Source organism: Benincasa hispida, chromosome 1 (assembly GCF_009727055.1).
Source record: "Benincasa hispida cultivar B227 chromosome 1, ASM972705v1, whole genome shotgun sequence".
Taxonomy (NCBI): domain Eukaryota; kingdom Viridiplantae; phylum Streptophyta; class Magnoliopsida; order Cucurbitales; family Cucurbitaceae; genus Benincasa; species Benincasa hispida.
This window is the reverse complement of record NC_052349.1, coordinates 63948025-63974932: the sequence shown is the minus strand read 5'-3', so window position 1 is coordinate 63974932 and position 26908 is coordinate 63948025. Positions and strand designations below refer to the sequence as shown.

Sequence of the window (26908 nt, the reverse complement as noted above, 5' to 3'; positions counted from 1 at the left end):
TTTCAACACTCCCCCTAAGTTGGGTGTAGATAATACGGCCAAGACCCAACTTGCAATACAAGCTTCAAACGTTGTCTCGATAACCCTTTCGTAAAAACATCGCAAATCTGTTGGACTGAAGGTACATAGGGAATACAAATAGCTCTGCGTGTCTAACTTTTCTTAATAAGTTGCCTATCAATTCTCAACATGTTTGGTTCTATCATTGTCTGACGGATTATTCGCAATACTGATGGCACCTTATTATCACAATACAGCTTCATGCCCCAGGACTACTCTGTGAAGATCAGATAAAAACCTTCTGCAACCAGATTTCTTCCACCACTCCCAGATTCATAGCTCTATACTCCCTCTAGCACTACTTCTGGCCACTACCCCTGTTTTTTACTCCGCCAAGTTACCAAATTTCCCCATACAAAAGGTACAAGTACCCTGAGGTTGACCTTTTCTATCAGTCACAGATCCGGCCCAATCTGAGTCAATATGCCTCGATGCTTCGTGGTCATGTTTCTGAAACCAAGCCCTTCCAGGGGTGGACTTAGGTATCTCAAAATTCGAGTCACATGCTTTCCATGTGCTCCTCATATGGACTCTGCATGACTACCTTGACTTACCAACTCACAGCATAGCAGATGATCGGGCTAGATATGAGACATAGTAACATCGAGTTTTCTCACCGTGAATTACCACTTCATCATAAGGACGTTCTCTATGTCACCACCTCCCTTTTTAACCCAAAAATTCTAACAAAGGAACTCCTTCTCGAAATGCATTTTCAGTTGTGCAGACCTCAAATAGGTAGACGTGTCAATAGGGTGTTGGTGCAATCCATCATTTCCTTTCTTTTCTAACAAGTTCATAGATATATTACTTCGCTCAATGAGATACAAGAGATATTCGCTGCTATTGATTTGCCCACTCCATCCCAGAAAATACCTTAAACTACCAGATCCTTGAATTTTCAAATCACTCTGCCATCCTTTGTTTTGCTAGCCGACATTTATGCTCGGTTCATCCCTGATAGGTATTGATATGTCAGTCAAACAATTACACTACCTAAACACAATCATCTTTCCTAAGTGGTAGTTATTTGTGTAAACAAGGTATGATTCGAATGCCCCTGCAACAAACCCTAGGGACTTAACAAACACGTGATCCTTGTAATATCCATGCCTAGGGACTGATACGGCTTCACTCCATTAACAGGACATTTCCTGAGTTTTGCAATTACATGATTCCGAATACTAGCGTTCATAGGAACCTGGGGTGGATCTTCATATTAAAATTCCTGTTCAACTCAACCATAGTGCGAATGTATGCGTTCTTCTCTTACAATCATTACTAGAATTAATTTGGGTGCCAATTCTTATGATTCACGCCATTGGGCACGAGGAAATGACATGAAGATTAGCACGAATTCTAGTAGATTTAACTTTAGCCACTGGTTCCGGGGTGATACAAAAACGAGCTTACTCAGCTTAGAGACATTTAAATCATCCTTATACATGCAAGTGACGTCTGGGAAGTGACAACCTTTAAACTAACCTGGCTTTAATATTACTTCAGTTGTTCGTCAGACATTACCAAATACTGTGGTCTTTTATACTTTCATGGGTGTGTGAAACGATCCCTAGTTGCAACACAACTGTAAATATGAGCCCTCTAGTTTTAATTGGAAGAAGCAATAATAGTCAACTCCCAAGTCTATGTGATTCAGGAGCCATTCCATGCTATTAATACATGCTCGTGCTTTTTCCTATTCAAGTGCTGTGAATATATATAAGGCCGTGCTGATGTGTTTAACTGGTAAGCGTATTGTTAGGTGAGCACACTCACTAATAATCTAGAGTTAGAACACATAGCAACGTTAAAAATCAGTAAGATAATATGTGGTTACACTATTTTATTTTCACGTGCTACAGAAGTAAAAGCTCTTATGCAAATAGTGTAATTTTGTACATGACCTGGTTCCCCTTTCTCAGTTAGGTCAATTGCATAACTCACAGCAGTGCGTAATACAATAGTTTGTCAGTTTTAGTGGTTTCTCGTCTCCTTCAATTTTCAAAAGTTAATCGTGCACTTTGAATACACATATTTTCTGTAATCGATCTCTTTGTAGGATCTATTTCTAGTCAAATTCATACCCTATGCCATCGACATTTACTGTGTCATGCTAAAGGCTCATTTCGCGTATTTCTATTTCCCAGACTTTTCTTCAAGGACTCTCCTTTTTGAAAACAAATGGGGATCTTGTAACTTTGTGTTGCTGGTTTCTTGACGTCTGGACACTTTGCAGATGGTAACAACCAGAGGGTTTTTCTCTGATATTCTGGAGATTTTCCGTCTCTTATAATATGTTTATTAATAGGGCACTTCGTATAAGTAGTTTAAAGAAAGCGAGAATCGTGTTTGGGGCTAACAAGTTTTAGAGGTTAACAAGAGCCGATGGAAGAAGTATGACGAGAGGATAAATTTAAGGTTTCAAACTTAAGTGAATAAATGTGTACTATGTGTCAGGGAATATTGGACTAAGCTCAGGTTCAGTAATATTCGAAACTAGTCTCAACGCAGCTTGTAGGCTAATGGAGTATGGTAAGTACGTGGAAATTGTTTAAGTCTGTGTGCATTCGTAGTATATGTCCCGCGAGAAACTGTAAGGATTGTGAAAATAGATTGGGAGACAGTAAACAGAGGTTTGTGTCGTTTATTCAAGGAACATGACAATCTCAGTCCGACCGATTTCTCTCATACTATCCAAGCGCTGGAAATGAGAGGATTCGAATTGCGGATGGGTCCTTCGCTCTTGTTGTTGGAAAAGGCAGACTGTCACCATTTCAGGGATTAACTCTGCAAAATGTCTTACATATGCCCAAAATTTCTTACATATGCCCAAAATTTCTTACAACTTATTATCAATAAGTAGAATAACAAAAGATTTGAACTGTAGAGTTGTCTTCTCCCCAGATACTGCTTTGTTTCAGGACTTGAGCTCGGGGAAGACGATTGGCACTGCCGATATGACAGAGGCCTATATTTCCTTTCTGAAGATGCTTCCTCCAGAAGCTTGTTTAGGACTAGTCTTTTATCTTCGTTTACTATGTCTGAAACAAATTATTTATTGTGGCATTTTCGTCTTGGACATCCTAGTTTTCAATATATGCGATATTTATTTCCTCATTTATTCTATAATGTGAATGTTTCTTCATTATCTTGTGATGTCTGTATACGTGCTAAACAACCTCATGTGTCGTTTGTTTCTCAACCCTATAAACTTACCCAGCCTTTTCACTTGGACCACAGTGATGTTTGGGGTCCCTCAAGCATCTCTACCTTGTCTGGTAAACGGTGGTTTGTAACTTTCATTGATGACCATACCCGACTTACATGGGTATATCTCCTTGCTGATAAGTCCGAAGTCCTATCTACCTTCAAACAGTTCTATACCACTATATTAACACAGTTCAACACAAAGATTGCCATTCTTCGGAGTGACAATGGTCGTGAGTTTGTCAATCACACCTTCCAGGAATTCCTAGCGTCAAAGGGGATCATCCATCAAAACTCGTGTGCATATACTCCTCAACAAAATGGGGTGGCTAAATGGAAAAATCACCACCTCATTGAAGTTGCTCGTTCCTTGATGATTCCAGCGTCTCTCCCTTCGTACCTGTGGGGAGATGCAGTTCTTACTGCAGCTCATCTCATTAATAGAATGCCTTCACGAGTTCTAAAGTTTCAAACTCCTCTTGAGTGCTTCAAAGAGTCCTATTAGTCTATCCGTCTTATTCCTGAGGTTCCTCTTCGTGTGTTTGGGTGTACAACCTTTCTTCATACTCATGGTCCACACCGAACTAAGTTTGCTCCACGAGCTCAAAAATGTGTGTTTTTCGGGTATCCTCTTCACTAGCGAGGCTATAAATGCTTTCACCCATCTTCCAGAAAATATTTTGTCACTATGGATGTCACGTTCCTTGAAGATAAACCGTTCTTTCCCGTTAATCATCTTCAGGGGGAGACCACGAATGAAGAGACTAACAGTTCCACGTACTCCGTACCTATTTTAGTCAATCTTGACCTAGTCTAATTTTCTGGACCGTCTACTAGTCTTGAGCCTAACTCTGCTCCTGCTGTTCCCGTGCGCGTCCTACCTACTAGACAAGTTGCCCTGGATAACGTACTTTAGGAAAAAGGAAAGGAAACAGGAACCCCTGGTGTCCAGAAAGCCAAGCATTCGGAACCTAGCCAGGTTCAAGATCCGTTTGGTATTCAGAGGTAGATTCTTGAAGAGAAGTCTGGGAACATTAGAAAATGATGAGACGAGCTCCAGAAGGAAGTGTTGAAACTCAGAGATAATGAGGTGCCTGGAAAGGATCTCAAAGATGCCAGCGAATTGTCCAGAAGTCTGATACTGAAAGAGAGACAGATCAACACAACAACCACCGAATGGCCAATTTGCTCTGAGAAAAGAACACAGACAAAGTACCGTTTGCATAGTTTTGACGTTTATAGTAAACTACCCGGGTAAGGCTCAACTACTCAGCTGGATGCTCTAGTCAAACCTACCAGTGTACATTCGGCCATGGAAGTTCCGAGTGGAAAGCAGGAAGCTCTCGATGCAAATAAGACTTGGGAGTTAGTAGCTCTCCCTAGATGGTCCACAAAACAGTTTGGTTGCAAATGGGTGTTTCACAGTGAAGTATAAGTCTAACGGAACACTCGAGGAGATTTAAGGCCAGATTAGTGCGAAAGGTCAGCTCAGACGTATGGGATTGATTATTCAGAAACTTTTTCCCTAGTGGCTAAGGTTTAAACACGATTCGTGTTCTTCTATCTGTCGCCGTAAATAAAAGATCGACCGCGCTAATCAACTATATGTAAAAAATGCCTTCCTAAATTGGTGCAGTTATAGAAGAGGATGTTTTACATAAGTCCACCTCCAGGTTTTCGAAGCTAAGTTTGGGAATTCATGTTTGCAAACTCAGGGAAGTCTTATATATGGGGTTTGAAGCAGTCCCTAGGGCATGGTTTGACAGGTCACCGGTGTTTGTTTAAGTCCCAAGGTTGTTTGTTCAGGGGCCATTTCTGATCATACCTTGTTTTACCAAAAAAATACCCTTAGGAAAGATGCTGTATTGTAGTGTATGTTGATGGACATTCATCCTATTCAGCGAGATGACACGACATAAATTGCTAAGCTAAAACATAACCGGGATGGCAAGGTGAATTTGAAATCAAGGAGTCTTGGTAGTTTGAGGTATTCTTCGGGATGGAAGTGGCAAGATCCAATAAGCAGGAATATCTGTAAATCTCAGCAAGAAGTATACTCTGGACTTGTTGAAGGGAACAGGAATGATTGGATTGCAAACCCATGGACACTCCTATTGAGGTCAATAGCAATTGAATAAGCCATTTCGGAAGGGAGTTCCTGTGAATTAACAGGAGCGTATCAACGCTTGTAGGAAAACTTGATTTACTAATTCTTCATGATTAGGCCCGACATCTCCTATGGCTGTAGTTGGTAAGTCGTTCATTGGCAGAGTCCATTGAGTGAGCACATGGAAGCTGTGACTCCGAATTTTGAAGATACCTGAAGTTCCAACCCTGGGAAGGGCTTGGTGTCAGAAAACATGACACTACGGAGCAATCGAGGGCATATCACTGACTCGAAGATTGGGCGGATCTGGTGACTGAATAGAAGTCAACCTCAGGGGTACTGTTACCTTCGTAGTGGGGAAATTTGGTAAACTTGGCGGAGTTAAAAAACAGGGCGTAGTGGCAGAAGTAGTGCTGATGGCAGGAGATATTAGAGCTGATGAGTCTGGGAAGTGTGTGAAGAAATCTGGATGCAGAAAGTTTTTTATCTTGATTCTTCTACGAGAGTAGTCTGGGGCCCATGAAGCTGTCATTGTTATGATAATAAGCTTGCCATCAGTATTGCGAAATTTAATCCGTTGCAACATTGATAGAACCAAACATGTGGAAATTGACAGACACTTATTAAAGAAAAGTTAGACAACGGAAAGCTATCTGTATTCCCTAATGTTACCTTCATTCCAACAGGTTATGCAGATGTTCTTTACGAACGGTTATCGAGACAGACGTTTTGAAGCTTGTATTAGGCAAGTGGGGTGTTGCCGATATCTACGCCCCAACTTGAGGGGGAGTGTTGAAATACGTTTAATTAGCCCTAAGGGGCATTTTTGTAATTTATACTATATTGCTAAATTTAGGGGTTCATCTCATTCTATTTATATCTGAGCCGTTGGGGTCTTTGTAGTATGACATTTAAAAATAATTAAGTCCTTTTCTATCGTTTGGTTTTTCTTCCCTGAATAGGGGTTTCTACGTAAACTCCTTGTGTTCGTTTTCTTCTCTTCTATTTCAATAGGTTTTAAAGAAATAAGGTTGAAAATCAACTAGGGGAAGGTATAGGCATCATGTGATCAACTATGAGGCAGGAGAAGCTTAAGAGATGGTCGAGAGTTGTTAGGGTGTGAGCGTTGATGGTCGAGTTGGTAGGGTGTTGAGGTTGGGATTGCTTCCTCATCCAATTCTTGCCTACCTCTCAGGATAATCCAGCGCGATTGCTTTTTGGGATTCGGTGGTTGGATGAGGTTAGGAAGAGGATTTAGCGTCTTTGGAAAAAAGGGTTATTTATCTTTTAGGCTGGGAAGGACTTACCTGTTGATTATATCTTATTTTTGTTAGCCTTTCCTATTTATTTTTTCTCCCTTCTTTCAAATCCCCTTGTAGGGTGGTGTTAAGAGTATGCAGAAGTTGATGCACGAGTTTTCCTTTGTGGAAGTGATTGATGGAAGGAAAACGGAAAGGGCCTCGAATTTAATTAGGTGGGAGGTCATTGAAAGCCTATTGAAAATGGAGTCTTGCAGATTGCGAAATCTGGGGAAATCTTTAGGTTTCGTAAACAAGGCTTTACCACACTAGGTGTTGTTGACGCTTCTATTTCGGAGTCCACCTCTCTAAGTGCATAAGATTATTGTAAGCAAATATGGACCCCCTTTGAGTGGTTGGTCCCAAGGTGTCTAAAAAGGTTTTCATCGAATTATGGAAACTTGCAAGGATATTTCTCGAAAGAGTCCTTTGCCTTTTGTGGAGTTGTTAGTTTCAGTGCATCGGTGGGGGTGAGGGGAAGGATACTTATTCTGGGGAGGTCAATGGTCGAGCGAAGATGGCCTCTTGTGACTTACTATTTGTCGGTTTTAAAAAAACCACTTTGCTGCTGGCTTTCTTGTTGTGGTCAGGGATTCATGCTCCTTCTCTTTCGGTGTTTAGGTCATATATTTTTTCTGATGGGAGGACGATGGATTGCTGTTTCTCTTCTTCTTGCTTGAAGAATCACTCTTTTAGGCATGAACGAGAAGGGGATGTGGAGGGTTCAGAGACTCAATCCTTTGGAAGGGCGCTTTCTGTAAGTTCTTTTTTTAGAAGTCTTGTGGCCCATCTCCCTTGGTCGTTTTGGTTCTTTTTGGGGGGTCATTTGATGGGATAATGATTCTTGAGAGAAAGTTGAGATTTCTTCACCTGAACAAGTGTTACATGGACTCCGTGTGAAATGATGGATCGGTCTCTCGAGGTTCATTGCTTATTTGCCGTTCTCATCCTTTGTGGAAGGCGAAGGAAGATCTGGATCATATTTCTTTGGGCATATGAGTTTGCATAGCTTCAGTTTGGGATGTTCTCTTCTAGGAGTTTGGCTTCGTTGCTCGTCAGAGGGGAGTGTTGCTATGATCGAGAGTTTCCCTAGGGGGAGAAGAAGTCCTTTTCTGTGGCTTGGCAGGGGGTGTTTGTTGGCGATTGTGTTGGGTTTTATTGGACGGGAGCAAAATTAGTAGGAAACTTTTAGGGAGTATGATAAAAGGACCCTAGCGAGTTAGGTCTTCTAGTTCGCTTCTAATTTCTTGGGGCTTTCGGTTTCGAGAGACCTTTTGTAATTATCCTATTAGGTATTTTGCAAAGTTTGACCTCTCTTCATGTAGGGAGTTGCTTTTTATTGGGATACGGGGTGTTTTTGTTGCCACTATTTTCTTCATTTTTTCAAAATGAAAGTTGGTTATCTTAACTATATAAAAAAAAAAAACTGTTCTCAAAACATTTCAATCTTCTTATTTCTTTCCTACTGAACTGTGGATGGAAAAGCCTACTTTAACAAAGGTCCTTACCAATATTAAACAATAAGTTTCATGTATTAAGTGCATCTTGAAATATATTGCATGAGTTTATCTTATCTGCTCAAGCTCCTGATCTCCTTTGCTTCCAAATTTGTTATGTGTTATAGTCCTTTGTTATTTTCTTTTTATTTTACCTTAGCATTTCTTGTTCCAAGTGCTATGTTATATTTATCCTGCCTTGTTGCTTTGGACTTTGACCACCTCTCTTCTTAAAAATGCAGAGAATAAGTGAGGATATTTATTGAAATAGGGAAAGGAAGACAACACAAGGAGTTTACGTGGAAAAACCCTAATTCAGGGAAGAAAAACCACGGTAGAAAAGAACTTATTATTTTTATGTCTTGTTTACAATAGATCCAACCTTTAGATATAAATAGAATAATGTGAAACCCTAATTTAGCAAAATAGAAAAAGACAAAAATGCCCTTAGGGCTAATTTGAACGTATTTCAACACTCCCCTCAGTTGGGCATAGATATCGGCAAGAACCAACTTGCTAATACAAGCTTCAAACGTCTGTTCGATAACCCTTTCGTAAAAACATCGGCAATTCTTGTTGATGGACTGAAGGTAAATGGGAATAACAAATAGGACTCTGCGCGTCTAACTTTTCTTTAATAAAGTGCCTTATCAATTTCAAAACTGTTTGGTTCTATCATGTTTGTACGGGATTATTTGCCAATACTGATTGCAACCTTATTATCCACCAATACATGCCTGTGCATAGGCCAGCCGTACTTACTCTCGGTGTAAGATCAGATAAAACCTTCTGCAACCAAGATTTCTTCACACACTTCCCAGTTTCCATAGCTCTCTATACTCTGCCTCAGGCACTACCATTCTGGCCCACTACACCCTGTTTTTTTCTCGCAGTTACATCAAAGGTTCCTCTATCCCAGACTTCTGAGACAAAACTTTTAACGGTACTGAGTACCATGAGTTTTGACCTCTCTCTTTATTCAAGTGCACATGGATCATTCCTGTGCCCCAATCTGTAGTCGCAGCTATATCGGTCTCGATGCTCTCGTGATGTCATGTTTTCCTTAAATACTCCAAGCCCTTCCCAGGGTGTGGACTTCGTGGAGATATGATCTCAAAATTCGGAGTCACAAGCTGTCCATGTTGCTCAGTGCTTATGGATCTGCTTCAACATGCAACTGACTCTTCATTAACACTCCACAGCATAGAGGTGTAGCGGGTTCTCAGTGATTGAGACAATGTCTCAATCAGTTTTTCCTACTTAAATGCCGTTAGATACTCTTTCTTCTCCTTATTGATTCCACGGGAACTCCTTCCGAAAACACTTTTTCTAGTTTGCTATCTGAATCCTTTCAAAAGTAGGAGAGAGTCGTCAATAGGTTTGCCACTTCCGGTCGAATTCCTGTTTCTTTAACTAACAAGAGTCCCATAGAGTGACTTCCGCTGAGAAATCAGACTATTCCTGCTTTTGGATTCTGTGCCAACCTTCCATCCCTTTAGAGAAAATACCTTAAACTACCAAGATCCTTAATTTCAAATGTCACTTGTCTATCCTTTGTTTTTAGGGTTCCGCTTAGCAATTTGTCTGCGGATCATCCTTCTCGGTGAATCAGAGATGCATGTCTATCATATATTCACCAATGGAACACTACACCACACACAAGCAATCTTTCCGGTAAGGGTGATTTTTGTGGTAACAAGGTATGATCAGGAGAGCTCCTCTTTAGATCCTACAAACCCTTGAGGACTATAAACAATATCTCACGGCGTGACATCCTTGTCATACTAACCATTCTTACGCTCCTAGGAGACTGGCTTTCAATTCCCATATAAAACGGACTTCCTGAGTTTGTGCCAACTATAGAGTTCCCAAATCTTAGCTCTCAAAAACCTGAGGGGGACTCATATAAACTTCCTCTTCCAACTCACCATTTAGTGAGATGCGTTCTTTACAATTCTAGTTGATTGTTGAGGGGCCAATGCTTGATTCACTGGGCGACAGACAGGAGAACAACGAATCGTGCTTTTAATTTGGAGCCACTGGGGAAAAAAGTTTTCTCTGAATAAAGTTCAATCCCAGACGTGCTGGAAGTGAATCCTTTAGCAAACTAACAGCTGGCTATCCGACATATTCACCTCTCAAGTGGTTTTCAGTCAGAACATTATTACTTCACTGTGAACACCCATTTGCCAACCAACTGTTTTGTTGACTCTAGGGAGAGCTACTAACTCCCAAGTCTTATTTTTGGCCTCAGGAGCTCTCATTTCCGTCCATTACTGCGGCTTTCCCATCGGGAAGCTTCCATGGGCCGCATGTACACTGGTAGGTATTGTTTAACATCTAACGAGGTAGTAAAAGCCTTAAAAACAGGAGATAAGTTACTATAGGTCCAGAAAGCTATGCATAAGGGTTAATTTTGTACATACCTGGTTCCCTTTCTCAGAGCAATTGCATATGCCAGAGTGGTATCATAGTTGTCATGTTTTTCGTCTTGTCTGCTCTTCAGGTATCGGACTTTGTGGAAGAGACAATTCTAAGCATCCTCTTGAGGATTTTACGTCTATCAGCATCTCAATCCCCTTCCTGACATTTCAAGCCTTCTCTAAGCTTCATTTCGTCATTTTCTGAGTGTTTCCCAGACTTTCTTAAGACTCTACCTTTGAAACAATGGGATTCTTGAACTTGTTGTGGTTTCTGACGCATGTGCGAACACTTTCCCGAGTGGAACAACAGAGGGTTTTCTCATAATTTGCCGTTCTGCAGATTCTTTCCCTATAATAAGTGTTATCCTTAGGGCACTTGTTTTAGTATAGGAAAGAACCACACTAGACTGGGGACGAACAGGGAGCGAGAATTTAGGTTCAAGTACCTAGGAGTAGACTAGCAATATTGGGTCCAGGAATATTTGGACTAAAGCTCAGGTTCAGGAAGTATTACTCGAATAAGACTAGGGCCTCAAGGTTGAGGCTAAAGATGGGTTAGTGGAGTACGTTGGACATTGTTAGTTCTCTTGCATTGCGTATAGGGTCTCCGCCCTGATACGATGACTACGGGAAAGAGCGGTTGTCTTCAAGGAACATGACATCCATAGATGACAAAGATTATTTATCTGTGAAGATGGATGAAAGCATTTTATATAGGGCCTCTAGCGACATTGAAGTGGTGAATACGCGTACATAAACACACCATTGTTTTATGCTCGTGCGGGGAGCATTTACTTAGGTCCGATTGTGGACCAGAGTTATGAACAAAGGCTGTACACCCAAAACACACGAAGAGGAACCTCCAGGAATAAGACGGGTGACTGATAGGACCTCTTTGAAGCACCAAGAGGAGTTTGTACTTAGTAACTCGTGAAGGCATGTTAAAGAGATGAGCTGCCGTAAAGAACGGCGATCTCCCCTCACGGACGAACGTGCGACAGACTTGGAAATACTCGATCAAGGAATTAACGACGCGAGAGACTTGAAATAGGTGGTGATTTTTCACAGGATTCACAGGGCTTCATCACTATTTTCTCGATATAGAGAGGGAACGTTGACATCCGTATTTAAGTGATGCAAACAATATTTACGTAGCGTTTGTGTGAAGATGATGGGTGAAATGGCAATAATTCTACTTCGTCCTTCTCACGCTTAGTCGTAAGGAGAAAGTTGCGATGCAACCTGAGATAGAACGTTGCAACAAAGTATCTCTCTTAACGAGCTGCGGCCTCGAGCAATTAGAGCGCTCAACGTTTCCCGTGAGTAGAAGTAGCCGAACCTCTTTGTGTTGAACTGTTATGAAAATAGTCATGTGAGAGAAGTTTGTACACTCCTAAAAACAGCACTGTTCGTTAGAAGGAGTGATAACCTATAAAGAGGAACCCAAGTATCCGGGGAAAGACTCTATATAAGAACTTCTTTGAAGCACCCTCAAGTGAGAGGAGTTATTTAGAACACCAATGTAAAGGAATCCTCCGTGGAGAGGTGCTATTCAAATTATGATGTACAGTCAAATGAAATGAAGGCTTGTCACACAAAAAAGTAAGCAACTCGCGTGCCCATCTCCCCTTCATGGTCCCACAACAGAGGGGAGAGCGGCTGAAATCATCAAGGAACGAGCAACTTCAATGAGGGTTTGTTGATTTTCCATGAGCCCACCCCATTTTGTTGAGGAAGTTATTATGCAACCACGAGTTTTGGATGGGATTGATCCCCTTTGACGCTAGGAATTCCTTGGAAGGTGTGATTGACAAACTCACGACCATTGTCACTCCGAAGGATATGGCATCTTTGTGTGAACTGTGTTAAATTATAGTGGTATAGAACTGTTTGAAGGATAGGCACGTATGGACCTTGCGTCGCGCGAGGGAACCACCACTTACATCACTCAACCAGGTGGAAAGGCTATCTAGGCTTAAAGTGAGCAGGGAGCATGAGAAACAAATTGACATACCCAGTGCGTAAGAGGTTGTTTGCGACTGATAGGTCATCAATAACAGATAGTACACAGATATGGAATCATAATAAACACAAACACCGAGTTTCACATTATGGTGTAAATCAAGACATGAAGGAGGAATAGCAGAATGCTTGAAATAGGCGACCGCACTATAATATTCGAGCGATAGAACATAGGATGTCCAATTGAGCGATACAAATATGCTGACAAACAAGACATAGTTAAAATAATTTGTTGTGCTAAGAGTTTATAGGGTTGTGAGTAATAACCAAACACGCAAGATATTGGTACGAGTCCTGTAATATCATTGAGCTCTTTTGCGATAGTGAAGAACGCTCTCATCATAGAAAAAGGAGAATAATAATGAGAAAACGATCTCACATCTGTATTAAGAATAAATGAGGATATAAATTATCGCATGAGCTAATGTTCGCAAATAAGTCCTCTCCGATTGAGTCGCTTGCCAGAAAGTCCTATGAAAACATGCCACAGCAATAAAAGTATAATTCTGTTTATGAAGGGGACAAACTAGTCAATAACCGTGTCAAATCGTATATTAGATTATTGTGTGCGTAGTCCCTTTAAAACATTGAATAAGTGAACTATTCTGGAGGAAGCATTTAATATGAGAAATTAGTGGTGGAGAGAGGGTACAACATTAGTTCACTAGTACGATCATTTTCTTTGCAAGAGCAGTGTTAATCGCCCTAGATCGATCATTCGAGGGCTGACTCTCAGCGAAGTCTTCGTCCATATAACAATCCAGCAGGCAACTTATCGTGGAGCGAGAGGAAGAGAGACACCACACTTCGTAATTTAGTCAGAATCTCTTACTACTCTTTGTTATTTCCATATTCTAACTTATAGCTCGATTAAGTAGATAGTTGTGTAAAAAAGCCTTTTTGGGGCTATGTAAGCAGGATTTTTCGGATGGGAGCATAATGTTACACCAGCATTCTTTGCAGGTGAGCTGAGATTTCGCTCCTGCGTGAAAAATTAGAATCCACAAGGTGTGACCATATGCCCTCCTGCGCAAGTGATTATTTCCTCAAAACAGGGACATATGAGGAGCAGGAGGTTAGCACCTAGAACGCCAATTTCTCTCGGAATGCCACTTACTCTTTGTTATCCTCCAGACTGTCTCCTTGTGACCGATAGTATGAGAGAAAATACGTACCTGAGGATCAACCAGGCATTAGTCATCTGGAGCATGGACCCTGCTGTCTGAGGTTAGGTTCAGCAATCGTGCGACCTTTCCAGGATACCTGGTTCCATTCCTCAGCAATTACTAGAAGACACGTCTAATAACTCATGATCCTCTCCTGTCATTCTATCCAGAGGAGGAAACTGGACGAGAAGAGTGTGAGGGTTTACCCCATAGATTTGGAAGGCAACGCGTGATCTCTACTGCTATACTCTTTCATCAGCAGCTCTAGAACCTGACCTTCGTGGATGCCATGTTTTTACTCTAAATGCTCTCCACTCGAGAGCTAGTCGTGTGCTGGGTGATTTGGTGATCTTAATGTGCTGTCTGCTTGATATGCGCACCTCACTCAGGCCTCTAACAAGCCGGCTGACATATCTCCCCCGAAGGCATGACTGAGGAACACTCGTCTACTAGATTTTTTGACTTGTCGTAAATTCCTGTGGAGGCCGCGCACCATTGCATCTATTGCCAAGTACTTCGATTCTATCTTCCTTGCCAATCTAACTGGTTGCATCTGAGATATACATTTATTCTCTGATGCAAGAGATACCGTGCAAACATTGAGATCTGGTGTGCTGCTGGTCTCTTAGTACTATTTCATGTTCCTATACTGTTCGGGAATCTACTCATAAGCTCTTCGGAATCTTTCTCGAGCGCGCTATGGCAGCTTGACTAGTCCTACCAGGCAAGAAAATTCATACACACGGCTCACCTCTTCTATCTTGGGTATTGAATCCATCTTGTGGGCAGGTGCAGATGAATCTCCCCGACATAGATCCATTTCTTGGCCATAAACAATGACATCTTGCTGAAGTTCATGACGTTACATCCATGCTCCCGTTGCATTCGTGAACCTGTTTACGTAAGTATACAGGCGGGTATGCGTTCTGACGCCTCGAATTATAACCTTCGGACTGCTATCCCAAATATCTCGGCAGTGGGCTGAATAGAGTAAGGGTTTTCCCGATTTGTGGTTCCATACTACTGAATTAAACAAGGGAGCCAAAGAATCTCTTGCCTTCCAGACACGGCTCTTGAGGATCCCCAGGATCTAGGTCGTGGTATCTCTCCGTTAAATATCCAAACTATGGCCGTCCCTCAAGTAACCATTTAATTGGTTTGGGGCCAAGAGAAGTATTTTGCCCATTCAACTTCTCCCGTGTCATCCCTGGCAGTATATTTTCCAATTGGTTCCAGATAAAAGATTAAGAAGTTGGTGAGTAGGAAACATTGATACCGGATTTTTTGATACATCGGGGCAAGAATCATGGCTCATTCAATCAGGCGCTCCCAGGCGAACCATGTTTGCTGAAAGACTAGCTTAATTGTTGTTGGAGTTCCCCATGAGATTCAGATCTGGAATTTTTCGTTCTAAAATACCATGGGATTTTCTTCAATGGACTCACCCATTCGAAACTGGGGCTGACTGGATATTACATGAGGAAGAGGCTGTCCACCATGATACTGTGAAGAAGCTACTGCGGAAGTCCACCAGCGGCAAAGTTCTGCAACCCGTGACCGGCGCTGCTCCCAGACGGCTTTGATGGTGGGTAACAGACGAACGGCTCGGCAATCTGCTGCGAAGCGGAAGAAATCGCTCCGATCTGACCCGACCCGGCAGCTGGAGCAAGCCCATGACCGTCTGGTGTAGATGCGATTCTGTGCGACGCCGAGATACCTACCGGCTGTAGATCGATCGCATGCGCCGGCTGGAGAACGTGCGAGGCTGAGACGGTGTGTGCGAAGCAGCGAGGGTCCGATTGGTTGTGACCCGATCGCGTGCGCCGGCTGGAAGGCATGACCTTCCACCACCACCTGCTGTTCGGCTGGAAGGATTCGATCGATGGTGTTCAGTTTGGAACGGCTGAGACTGGAAGCTAATCGGCGCGCCAGCTGGAGCAATCCCACCACCTGCTGTTCGGCTCGCCAGCTGGATCTGTTCGGTTGAGCCACCTGGGATGATGGTTCGGAGATAGCGGTCAACCGCTGCTTGAATCATAGCCTCATTATTCAGCGTACCTTCACCTATCAAGTTTGATGACTGAGTTTCTTCTTACCGGGGCTAGGGTTTCATCACCTTGCTCTGATACCATATTGAAATAGGGAAAGAAGACAACACAAAGGAGTTTACGTGGAAAACCACCCTAATTCAGGGAAGAAAAACCACGGTAGAAAAGAACTTATTATTTTTATGTCTTGTTTACAATAGACCCAACCTTAGATATAAATAGAATAATGTGAAACCCTAATTTAGCAAATATAGTAAAAAGACAAAAATGCCCTTAGGGCTAATTTGACGTATTTCAACAATATTTTCATGGTTCTGCTGTCCCTTTGCTTTCTATGTTAGAACATATTAAACTATGATGGATCATTTTTTCTAATACGATTGTTTAATATGTACTTTTAAATGATGGTGGTTTTTTGCAGATTGAAAGTTATGAGAAAAAGCATTATGAATTTTCTCACTCAATTCGAGAGCTAAGGCAGCATCAAACCAACAAGGTGAGGAAAAACTGGGTTACGATTTTAGATACCCGTCAAACTGGGGATGGTTTTCAATTTTAGAATATGCATGTTCATATCTTTATTTGCTTATGTAGCTTAAATTCCTTGCATATATAAGCAGCAGATGCTCTCTTACTTTAACCTATTGCCTCCAATGATGATAACGGCATAACTTATGTTTTGGACAGGTCACAGCTTTTGGAGGTGATAGAGTCATTCAATTATTACGTGCAATTGAGAGACAACATAAAAGATTCAAGAAACCTCCCATTGGTCCAATTGGTTCCCATCTGGTTAGTAGCAGAAATCAGAAACTAAATTATTGGTATCTTTTGTTTCTTTACGCCATCACCTAGCTAATTTATTATTAAAGAAAGGAATGTTTGGAGGAAATGTTCATCTAGATGACATGCAGGGAGGATTTTTTGTTTGTTACCTTATGACATCTGTGAGGGAAAATGCAAACTAAAGAGGTGGGATTATTGATTTATGAAGTCAGGGGAGTCATTGAAAACTTTGTAATATCATTGTAAACGTTTTTCTTGTTTGAAGAAGTTGGGCTTTCTCCTGAAAGATACAAATTAATGTGTATTTCTTTCAGTCATGGCCACATGGATTGGCTTCTTTGCTAATCAATATGCGTTTCAGAATTGGTGTGTTACTGAGGTCCTTTATCTCTGTGAGATTGTTCTTTCTGGTGGCAGCAGCTTACTACTGTTTATTGATGATTTGATTATTTTCTGTAGAATTTGGTCAATGGTGACATGTGGGCTCCTGCTGTTGAAAGTGCCATTGGGAGGTTGCTCAATGCTTTCATTGTGACTGATCACCAAGATTCTCTTCTTTTGAGAAGATGTGCAAATGAAGCTAATTATAGGCAACTCCCAATTATCATCTATGACTTTTCAAGACCAGTGTAGGTGGAGGAATTCTTTTTCTTCCCTGCTCCCTAATGATCTTTGGTTTGACCATTAAGTTTATCCTTTCCCATGCTCTCACTTCTTCTTGTAGGTTAAATATTCCAGCTCACATGCTTCCTCAAACAAAGCACCCGACAACCCTTTCAGTCGTTCATTCTGAAAACCATACTGTCATCAATGTTTTGATAGATAAGGTAATTCTCGTGTTTTAAGTTTTTTTCTTTTGCTTATTCATTTAGGCTACCTCCTTTTGTGCACCCCCTCAGGTTGTTGATAATTGAGAAATTATGTGTTGCTCTATTCTATAACCATGACTCTTGCTTCCTAGGGTGATGCTGAGAGGCAAGTGCTTGTTAAAGATTATGATGTGGGTAAATCAGTAGCATTTGACCAACGTATCTCAAACCTCAAGGAGGTCTTTACATTAGATGGATACAAAATGTAAGCTGAAATATTAAATTCTAATAATTTTTTCCTGCTTCTTCTATCATTTTCACTTCTGGGAGCACGTTTGATAATGGATAGTGTGTTTTGTATACAAAACTATGAATTCCTAGTGTTTAGAAAGTGATTACATAAAGCATAATAATGTTATAAGAGTTCGAAGTTCACTCACAGGTTTGTTTGTTCTTACCATAAATTAATTGATTTTCATTTGAAGAACTTTATGAACTTGAGCTAATAGTTATATTTCAGTTTTGCAAAAACTCTCATGCCATTAGATAACATGGGGTTCCATCTCAAAATCAATTGGCAATGAGAGAAGTAGCTCATCTATCTTATAAGGAGTGCAAGGTCCCTTGATTTTTCCCATGTGGGATTCTCACCGCACCCCCTCAAGATGGTGCATCTTTTGGGTTCACCATTCTTGATCGAATCATAATTTTTCTTTCTTGGACCGAATACTCGTTTGGGCATTACGGGCTCTGATACCATATTAGATAACATGGGGTTCCATCTCAAAACCAAATGACAATGAGAAGAGTAGCCTGTCTATCTTATAATGAGTGTGAGGTCCCTTGATTTTTACAATGTGGAATTCTCAACATACACCCTGAGACTTAAGGAATGGATTATTGTTCATTTTTGTTATATATGATATTTTCTCATTGGTTTATTCCAAAATTTGCTTCTAGAAACCATACACTTGACAAGAAGTCAGTTAAAAACTTCATAGAAAAGAGACGGCAAATAATTAATTTTCAAATGAGGGGTACAATTCCAGTTTAAGATGAAGATAAGCATTTACTAATGCAATTGACTGGAGGTTAAAAAATTGGGGATAGTAAATTCTCTTTATTGTAACAAAAGTATTAATTTCAGGACCTCCTACTTTGGTATCATTGTTAAATCACCGATTAACCCAAAAGCTTAAGCTGATGGGTTAAGGTAAATTTAATTATATCAATACCAATAAAAAAAAATACCATTTTCTTTTTGTTTACCTTTATAATGAACCATCGAGGAGATGGGTATTAAAAATGAAAAAGAACCTTAACTTTAAGTGATCGTCATAGACAAAAATGCAAGAATAAGAATATACATTTGTTAGGCTTAAGTCTTAACTGTCATCCTACAGCATTTGGCTTAAGAATATTTTTTTCCCTCTATGGTATGGAGTTATACGATATGCATCATCTTCCAGCTCCAAAAAGGAGGAGAATCTCTTCTGACAGCTGAATCCTTACAAGAAGGACCTCAATCAAGAATCTTTTTCAGCAGATGAAATCAGGACAAAATTTTCCCTATCGTTTCCTGAATGTTAGGGACAAGAAAAGGAGTTGGGTCTCAAGGAACTGTAGTTAGTTAAATTTTGACTTTTTGCGGATGGAGATTTCTGCAGACTTACATGAATCCATGTAAAAAGTGATTATTGTTAAATGTGTTTTTGTTTGTCATGCGGTAATTATTGATCTAAAAGAATTCATCATCATTTCTTTATAGGTTTTCTCGAGGTTCTGTTCAGACAATTCTTCCCCCAGTTAGAAGACCCAGAAGTGGCAGACTTTGTAGTTCCTTTGAAGACCAAATTAAAAGTCTTGAAAAAGATGCATTGAATGTAAAGCAAGAAGCTGAACAATGTAGGAAGAGGAAGAGACTTTCAGAAGAACAACTCCGGGATCTTGAAGACAACCTAAGCAATGCGAAGGTATTCTGGTTTGCCAATGACATGTATTATTGTAATCATTATTTTGTGTACTTTGGTCCTTGGTTATCTATTTTTCCTGTTTGGTTGGATGGGAGGTTCACTGTGATTTGTTTTTTAGATGGAATAACCGAAGTGCAGTCACTTTCTACATCATGGATTGCATTTATTGTTGCTTGATTCTGTGTGTCCAGATCCAAGTCATGAAATTCTCAATTACAGGAAAGAATTTAACCGATAAAGGTTAGCTTTGGTTGACTTATTGATAAAAATAAGGCAAACCATAGCCAACACTACTGTAGACTAGAGACAGTTAAAAATTCCAAAGTAGGTCATTACACTGCAAAGTTGATGGAAGATTTTCTTTGGAGGCAGATGAGAGTGCTGCATATCATTTCTTGAGAGGTGGTATCTTTCCCATTTGTAAACAAAGGCTTTGGTGTTGGTAGTCTTTGCAGAAGAAACAGATCCTCTAGTGGAAAATAGTAGTGGAGATTTTTCTTGGAAGTAATTCCTTAATTAAATTAATTAGTGAAAGTAAAATTGGGTTTCAAGTAAATGGTGGATTTGGATCTTTTCTGTGAGAAATTCTCATGAACATCATTGAAAGTGATGAAAAGAGAAAACGAAAAACGAACACACAGTTTATGTGAAAAACCCACGATTGAGTCTTATTTTTTATTATTGGTTTGATACACAAAGTACAAGAGAACAGGCCAAATAAATAGATAATGGGAAGTCCTAGGGTATAAGAAATTACTAAAAAACCCCTAGGGCAATATGCTATTTTCGACAGAAAGTAATTCCCTAAGGTTTTACTTGTTCTTCCATCTTCTGAACGACAAAGTTCTTACAATTTTCTTTCTTCCTTTCTTTTCTTTGTTGATGGAAGACGGTCATTTCAGTAGCATAATGAAATTGTCGGTCTTCTTTTTGAGATGCTTCATCCTCTTATTTTCTTGTATCCATTTGGTTGAAGTTTATTTCCTTACGATCTTGAATTGCAAATTATCAATAGTTTGAGCTAATCTTTTCTTTTATTCGGGGTTGTGGTTTGGAGATTTGTCTTGAAATTACGACCTTACTTGAATAGGATTTGTTCTATAGGTTGTACAACTGTGTCCTTGAGTTCTAAGGACTTGTCTTGGAATTATTATTTCTAATGGATTTAGTAGTTGCATCCTTTTAAATTTTGGCAAATGTTCAATGAATTAGATTAGGTGTACCGCAAATGAATTCACTGTACCTTATCTTGGAAAATACCTTGCCAAAGGATCCAGCAAGTAGCATGAATAAAATTCTCCAAAAGGGCCTTTGTTACGAAATTAGTAGGGGGATGGATTTTGAGTGTATTAAACAGTAGCTGTTGTGGGTCCTTTTGGTATGGCCTTGGTCCAGCCAAAAGAGTGACGAATGTAGCCCCCAAAATTTCGTAACAAAAACACATCCAACTAGGAGATGTCCTTGTGTTTCTGTAGCTTTTTTTTGCAAAATATTTTTTTATCATGCCATCATCTGATTCTTTGTTATTATTTTTTTTTTTTGAAGAGGAAGTGTCGGAGTGCGGAACGGTTTTTTATGTCCAAAAATTTGGAGCTGCAAGATTTACGGAAGTCTCAAGTTGCTGAGGCTAGTTCATTGCCTTCATCAAATGTGGATGAGCTTCATCAAGAAATTTCTGTAAGATCTGCTTGTAGCATTTGTGTTTTACGTAACATATGTGCAAACAAATTTACCATCACACCTGTCAAAGTATGTGGATGTTTTTTCTTAATTACATAATTCACGAGGAGATGCAAGAAAAAAAAATCATCTTAATTGCATAATTCTTTTAATATCATTGTATTCTTGGGAATGATTACCAGAAAATTGAAGAGGAGATACAAGAGAATAAGTTGCTTCTGGAAAAGTTTCAAGTTAGGATGAAAGAAGCGGAAGCAAAGGCAAAAGATCTTAAAGTATCATTTGAGAATCTCTGTGGTACGCAGGCAGTGATTTTGACATTCAGATTCTTCATAAGTATCTTTCTTTATCTTTTTTTCTTATTAAGTGATCGCTCCTCTTCTCTCTCCACCCTGTCTCTTATACACATCTAGATGTGTATAAGAGATAGATATATATATATATATATAGAGTCAGCAAAAGGAGAAATTGATGCATTTGAAGAAGCTGAGAGAGATATGTTGCAGATTGAACGAGAACTGCATTCTGCAGAAAAGGTTATTCCTGCTCTACGGATAGTTCATTGAAAATTTTGCTGCTCATTATTAGTTAATTAATGTATAAGAATATAAAAATGTCACAGGAGAAGGATCATTATGAAGGTATTATGACTAACAAGGTCCTTTTTGATATTAAAGAGGCAGAGAGACAATATGAGGAGTTTGAGCGCCATCGTAAGGTAATTATGATCTTATACTACGACATGTACACTACCTATTAGTCTACAGCATAGCATGATCAACTTTTTGTTCATGCAATGACATGATGACATCACAATTGCAGGAGAGCTACAGTAAGGCTTCAATAATATGTCCTGAGAGTGAAATTGAGGCTTTAGGTGATTGGGATGGGAGCACACCTGAACAACTCAGTGCACAATTAACAAGGCTAAATCAGAGACTTAATAACGAGACCAGACGGTTTTGACATTAACTCATTACTTTATTTTGAAAATGCCAAGCCTCAATTATGATCAAGATATACTAACCTTTTAGTCCCTCCCAGATGTTCTGAATCTCTTGAAGACCTGAGGATGATGTATGAGAAAAAGGAGCGTACAATTATAAGAAAACAACAGACTTATAAAAGTTTTAGAGAGAAGTTGGATGTGAGTTAGTTGATTTTTTTCTCTCCTTTGACTTTCATGGATGTTCTATCTGCCTATGAATTTTATACTTTATTCTTTGACATCTTATTTATGTTCTCGTGCACACACATATTCCTATTTTGCATTACCTTAAGTTTTGTGGTTCTAGAAATCTTGCATTCTTCTCTTGATTGTCGATTAGTTTCAAAACTAGGAATAAAATGCGCACACACTATAAATCTGACCTTTTTGCATTTAGATGCCCACCTTTTTTTTTCAATGGCTTAGTGGCTGCCTAAAATGTTGATATTGTGGCAATCAGCTTGTTGATGATTGAGTTCTGATGACTGAGTTTTGTTGTGAGAGTGAGCCTGAGGATTCTCTCCTCCTTGGTTTTCTTTGTGGTTCACAGGAGGCTGGCAAATGTCTTTGAATACGTTCTATCGAACAGAAGTGGTTTAGATTAGAGTTCGATGAAATATTTAAAGCAAGTAGAGTGTATTTAATGGAGTTTGTATCTACACAATTTTCTACTTTGCCCCCGAAAGTGAAGAAGTCCCTATCGATTTCTACAAAAGGAAAATCTGCGATTCCTTTCTGACCATGTACCCCATAAAATGCTCGTAATGAAATCAAACCATTAAACTTCAGCTTTCTCCTTGAAACGATGAATAAGAAAGAGAGAAACTACGGAATCAAATAGAACTATACCAGTTTTTTTATTTTGTTTTGTTTTGTTTTTGGTTTTTTTTTTTTAAGGAAAAAAGGCACTAAACTATCCAAAAGAAGAGAATTATAGTTGAAGTTTTTCTGTCATTGATTACATTGCATTCTGTAGGATATGTAATTGTAAGCTCCGCTCCCATTATGAGAAAAATCCGTTTTAGTAAGACCACTACAAAAACTTCATTTTCAGTTTAATCACAAAGCTAACGGATGAAATGGGACTTATAGTGGGTTGACAAATAGCACAAATCTAGTTGTATCTAAATGCGAACTTTTTTTAAGGAATCATTATTGTTTTAAATGAAATGATGTCAGAAAATGAAACTAGTTGCATTAGCTGTTAATATTTAATAGCGTACTGTCAAATTGCATTTTATTCTGTTTAAGACAGGATGAGCCCCTAAACCCTATTTATGTACTCTGTAGTCTCCAAGAAAGTATTCTTACTTGTAACCTACTCTTGAATTAAATTACAGGCTTGCCAGAAAGCTCTTGAGCAACGGTGGAACAAGTTTGAAAGGAATGCTAGTCTTTTGAAGCGCCAATTGACTTGGCAGTATGAATTTCTTTTGCACTCTCAAAGATCTTCAGTTTGTTGTCTTTAACATTTGATGATATTAGTTAAAGTTTGTTGGACTTTACTTGACTATGATACATTTGTTCAGATTTAATGGCCATTTAAGAAAAAAAGGGATCAGCGGACATATAAAAGTTAATTACGAGGAAAAGACCCTCTCAGTTGAGGTAAGCCCACTTAATGGATTTCATGGAATGAAAAGACATCTTTTCCACCAATTGTTGTGGATTTTTTTTTTGGGGTCTTTTCCCCCCCACTTTAATGGTTTCCAATCTAGAAACTTCATATTGATTTATGTTATTGAAATATGCATTTCTTCAATACTCAACAGGTGAAGATGCCCCAAGATGCATCCAGCAGTTCTGTTCGTGATACCCGTGGACTTTCAGGTTTCTTTTTCATAAATTGACAGCATAATATCCATTTGGTTTGGTTTTTCTGTATGGAACATCTTAGCTATAGTTACTTAATGCTTTGCCTAATGATTTTCGGTTTCTACTTTCAGATTGTTAATACCTCTAATGGTTTATGCATTAACCTGTTTACGTGCCTCCCTCAACTTTGTTGAATGTGGAATTTTTTTTGAGATGTCTATTAATCTATGTATATATAGCTTACATTGAAAGATGATGGTTGCGAAATAATGAAACTGAACGATATTAGGTGGAGAACGATCATTTTCAACACTATGCTTTGCTTTGGCGTTACACGATATGACTGAAGCCCCATTTCGAGCAATGGATGAATTTGATGTGTTTATGGTGAGCTACTGTCTCATTCTTGTCATCCTTTTTATATTTCAATTATATTTCTGATATGGATGGCCACAGAGAATGTTGTCTAAAACTTATATTTGAAACATAAAAGAGTTGAGTCTTTTCACAAGCTTCCCAATAAGTTCACAGGACGCTGTAAGTCGGAAAATTAGCTTGGACACTCTTGTGGATTTTGCATTGGCACAAGGCTCCCAATGGATATTTATAACGCCGCATGATATTGGGTAATTACAGAGATTAAATCTTTTGAGTTTCACTTAGTATAGTTAATGATGTGATCTTTAACTGCATATGCACAAATTTCTCACTTCTCTTAAAACTATGCATAAGTATTGAGACACTTTACGTTTGGGGATCTAACTACAGCATGGTAAAACAAGGAGAACGAATCAAGAAGCAGCAAATGGCAGCTCCTTGATCATGATGTTCTTGCTGGTGAGAGCTCAATCTGTTCAACGATTTCTGTATGATTCCCATCTTTTTTTGTTCCAATATATTTTCAACTTATTCATCCTTCTGGATAATTTACCATCTTTTATGTATATTCTCCATATTCAAACCAATTGTAGAATTAACGGTCATATCTATGAGAAAGTAGAGAAGGACAATTAATAGGTGAAAGGCAAAGAAACGCTCTTTTTGTATAGGCTTAATGTATGATGTACTCAACATGGTTATAATAGAAGTAGCTATTTCGGGAAACTTTGAGATTAATGTTTCTATTTGTTCTTGTTGTTTCTTTTACGGTTTATCTTTGTTTGGAATGAAAAAAACAAAGTTAAATTGCAAGTTTAGTTCCTAAACTTCTAAGTTTTTGCTAATTGGTCCTTAAACTTAAAAAATGTTCAAATTTGTTTTCTTTACTTGTTCTTATAAGAACTTGTTAGACACAAATATGTAAGATGAGGGACTAAACTTGTAAATAATATCTTGAGGGAGGGAGGGAGAGAGGGAGAGAGAGAGGGAGATTATTTTGGTATGGAGTATAAATAGCTACATGCAAACTCGTACAAATTGCTCTGCTTATGGCACCTCATTTCACTGTTGGTTAGTTTTTTTTTTTTTTTTTTTTTTAAAAAAAAAATAATTATATATATATATATATATATATAACTGAATCTTATTTCGAAAAACAAGAGTCAATCAGTGAGGCCTCTTTGATACCATTTGATTTTTCATTTTTTGTTTTTGAAAATTAAGCTTATATCCTCTCAATTTTTGCAATGATTTCCATCTATGCTACGTAAAAGAGTCGAATCTAAGGCAAACTCCAAAAGAAAAAAAGGTTTTTAAAAACTACTTTTTTAGTTTTTAATACTTGGCTTGGTTTTTGAAAATATCGGTAGAAGTAGGTAATAAAAAACAGAAATTTAGAATTGAAATTGGTGTTTATAGGTTTAATTTTCAAAAACTAAAAAAATAAAAAAACTAAATGGTTACCAAACGAGGTCTAAATTATGCAAACTTTATTTTTTTTCTTGGAACATGAGTGTTGAATTTATAAAAAACTTATGTCTCGTTTGGTAATTATTTAGTCTTTGGTTTTTGAAATGTAAGATTGGGTTGAGTTAGTTTTGTTCTTGGGTTGGGTTGGATTGGGTTGAGTTAATTTTTTCTTTTTTAATTTTGTCAAGTTGGGTTGGGTCTCGGTTGGTTATACATACATATAAAATAATATATATATATATATATTATGAATATATATATATACACGTACGTATTTCTCTATGTAAATTTTGACTACTTTGGATCAATGAATTTGTAAACTTTTAATATTTCTTTTTTTAAAATTATTATAATGTTTGTCCTTTTTAAAGTTTGTAATAAATATCATCGATGTGAGATATCTAGAATTTAATAAATGAATTTTGAGATTTTAGTTATTAGTCATGTAGATAAAAAATATCCTCAATCCAATTCATGTACACTCCTAGGGCCACCAATTTGAACTCATTCACTTTTGAAAGATTTAAAAAAAAAAAAAAAAAAAGTGTCATAGAATTCTTTTTTTAGAAACTATTTGCTTAAATCTAATATTTACAAATACAAACCAATTCATTATTTGATATTCGATGACTTGTCAACGGAAATTTATTTTGACTTTCTGTTCCCTTTCACTCTCAATGATGTGATCCAAGACTTCAAATTTTGGGTCCCAAATGGTTGAAAATAATATTTGGATTTAACGGCTAATTAACGGTAATGTGACACTTTACTCCTCATTACAAAACAAAACCTAAACTCACATCGTTTTGAGTTTTATTTTAACTTTTAATATAGTCTTAAGCTTCAAATGTTACAATTTTACTTTTAAAATTTAATTTTTATTTTATTTGGTCAATAAATTTTAAAATTTACACTTTGAATCTCAGTTTTTCAAAATATTCACTTTTCCAATTTTAGTGTTCATGACAATTAATTAATTTTAAGGAAATTAAAATAAATATTAATTAATTAAGTTTTACTATTCAAACTAAATTTAAAATTTTAATTCATTTTAAAATGTGAGTATTTATTGGAAAAATTAAAGTTAAAATTGTGGATTTTGAAACATATGACTAAATTGAATCAAAACTCAAATCTCAAAGGTAAAATCGTAAAATTTTGAAATATAGAAACCAAGTTGAA

General features: G+C 38.4%; 1 protein-coding gene across 3 annotated transcripts in view; it reads left to right on the top strand.

Annotated features, from left to right (window-relative positions):
- LOC120083235 (structural maintenance of chromosomes protein 6B-like) overlaps positions 1-24982 on the top strand; it is a 36740-nt gene extending 11758 nt beyond the window's left edge. For 2 of the 3 annotated variants that reach the window (XM_039038913.1, XM_039038905.1), the window contains 18 exons: positions 16249-16323; positions 16515-16619; positions 17073-17242; positions 17338-17440; positions 17575-17687; positions 19191-19395; positions 20941-21072; positions 21258-21372; positions 21526-21611; positions 21698-21793; positions 21898-22034; positions 22120-22222; positions 23404-23483; positions 23593-23671; positions 23836-23893; positions 24168-24265; positions 24410-24504; positions 24647-24982. In XM_039038913.1, coding sequence (XP_038894841.1) covers positions 16249-16323; positions 16515-16619; positions 17073-17242; positions 17338-17440; positions 17575-17687; positions 19191-19395; positions 20941-21072; positions 21258-21372; positions 21526-21611; positions 21698-21793; positions 21898-22034; positions 22120-22222; positions 23404-23483; positions 23593-23671; positions 23836-23893; positions 24168-24265; positions 24410-24504; positions 24647-24698 — 1902 coding nt within the window. In that variant the 3' untranslated portion in view covers positions 24699-24982. Of the gene's footprint in view, positions 1-16248; positions 16324-16514; positions 16620-17072; positions 17243-17337; positions 17441-17574; positions 17688-19190; positions 19396-20940; positions 21073-21257; positions 21373-21525; positions 21612-21697; positions 21794-21897; positions 22035-22119; positions 22223-23403; positions 23484-23592; positions 23672-23835; positions 23894-24167; positions 24266-24371; positions 24505-24646 lie in introns of all 3 variants that reach the window. The other variant, XR_005483387.1, reaches the window with a different exon arrangement.
- The last annotated feature ends 1926 nt before the right edge of the window (positions 24983-26908 follow it).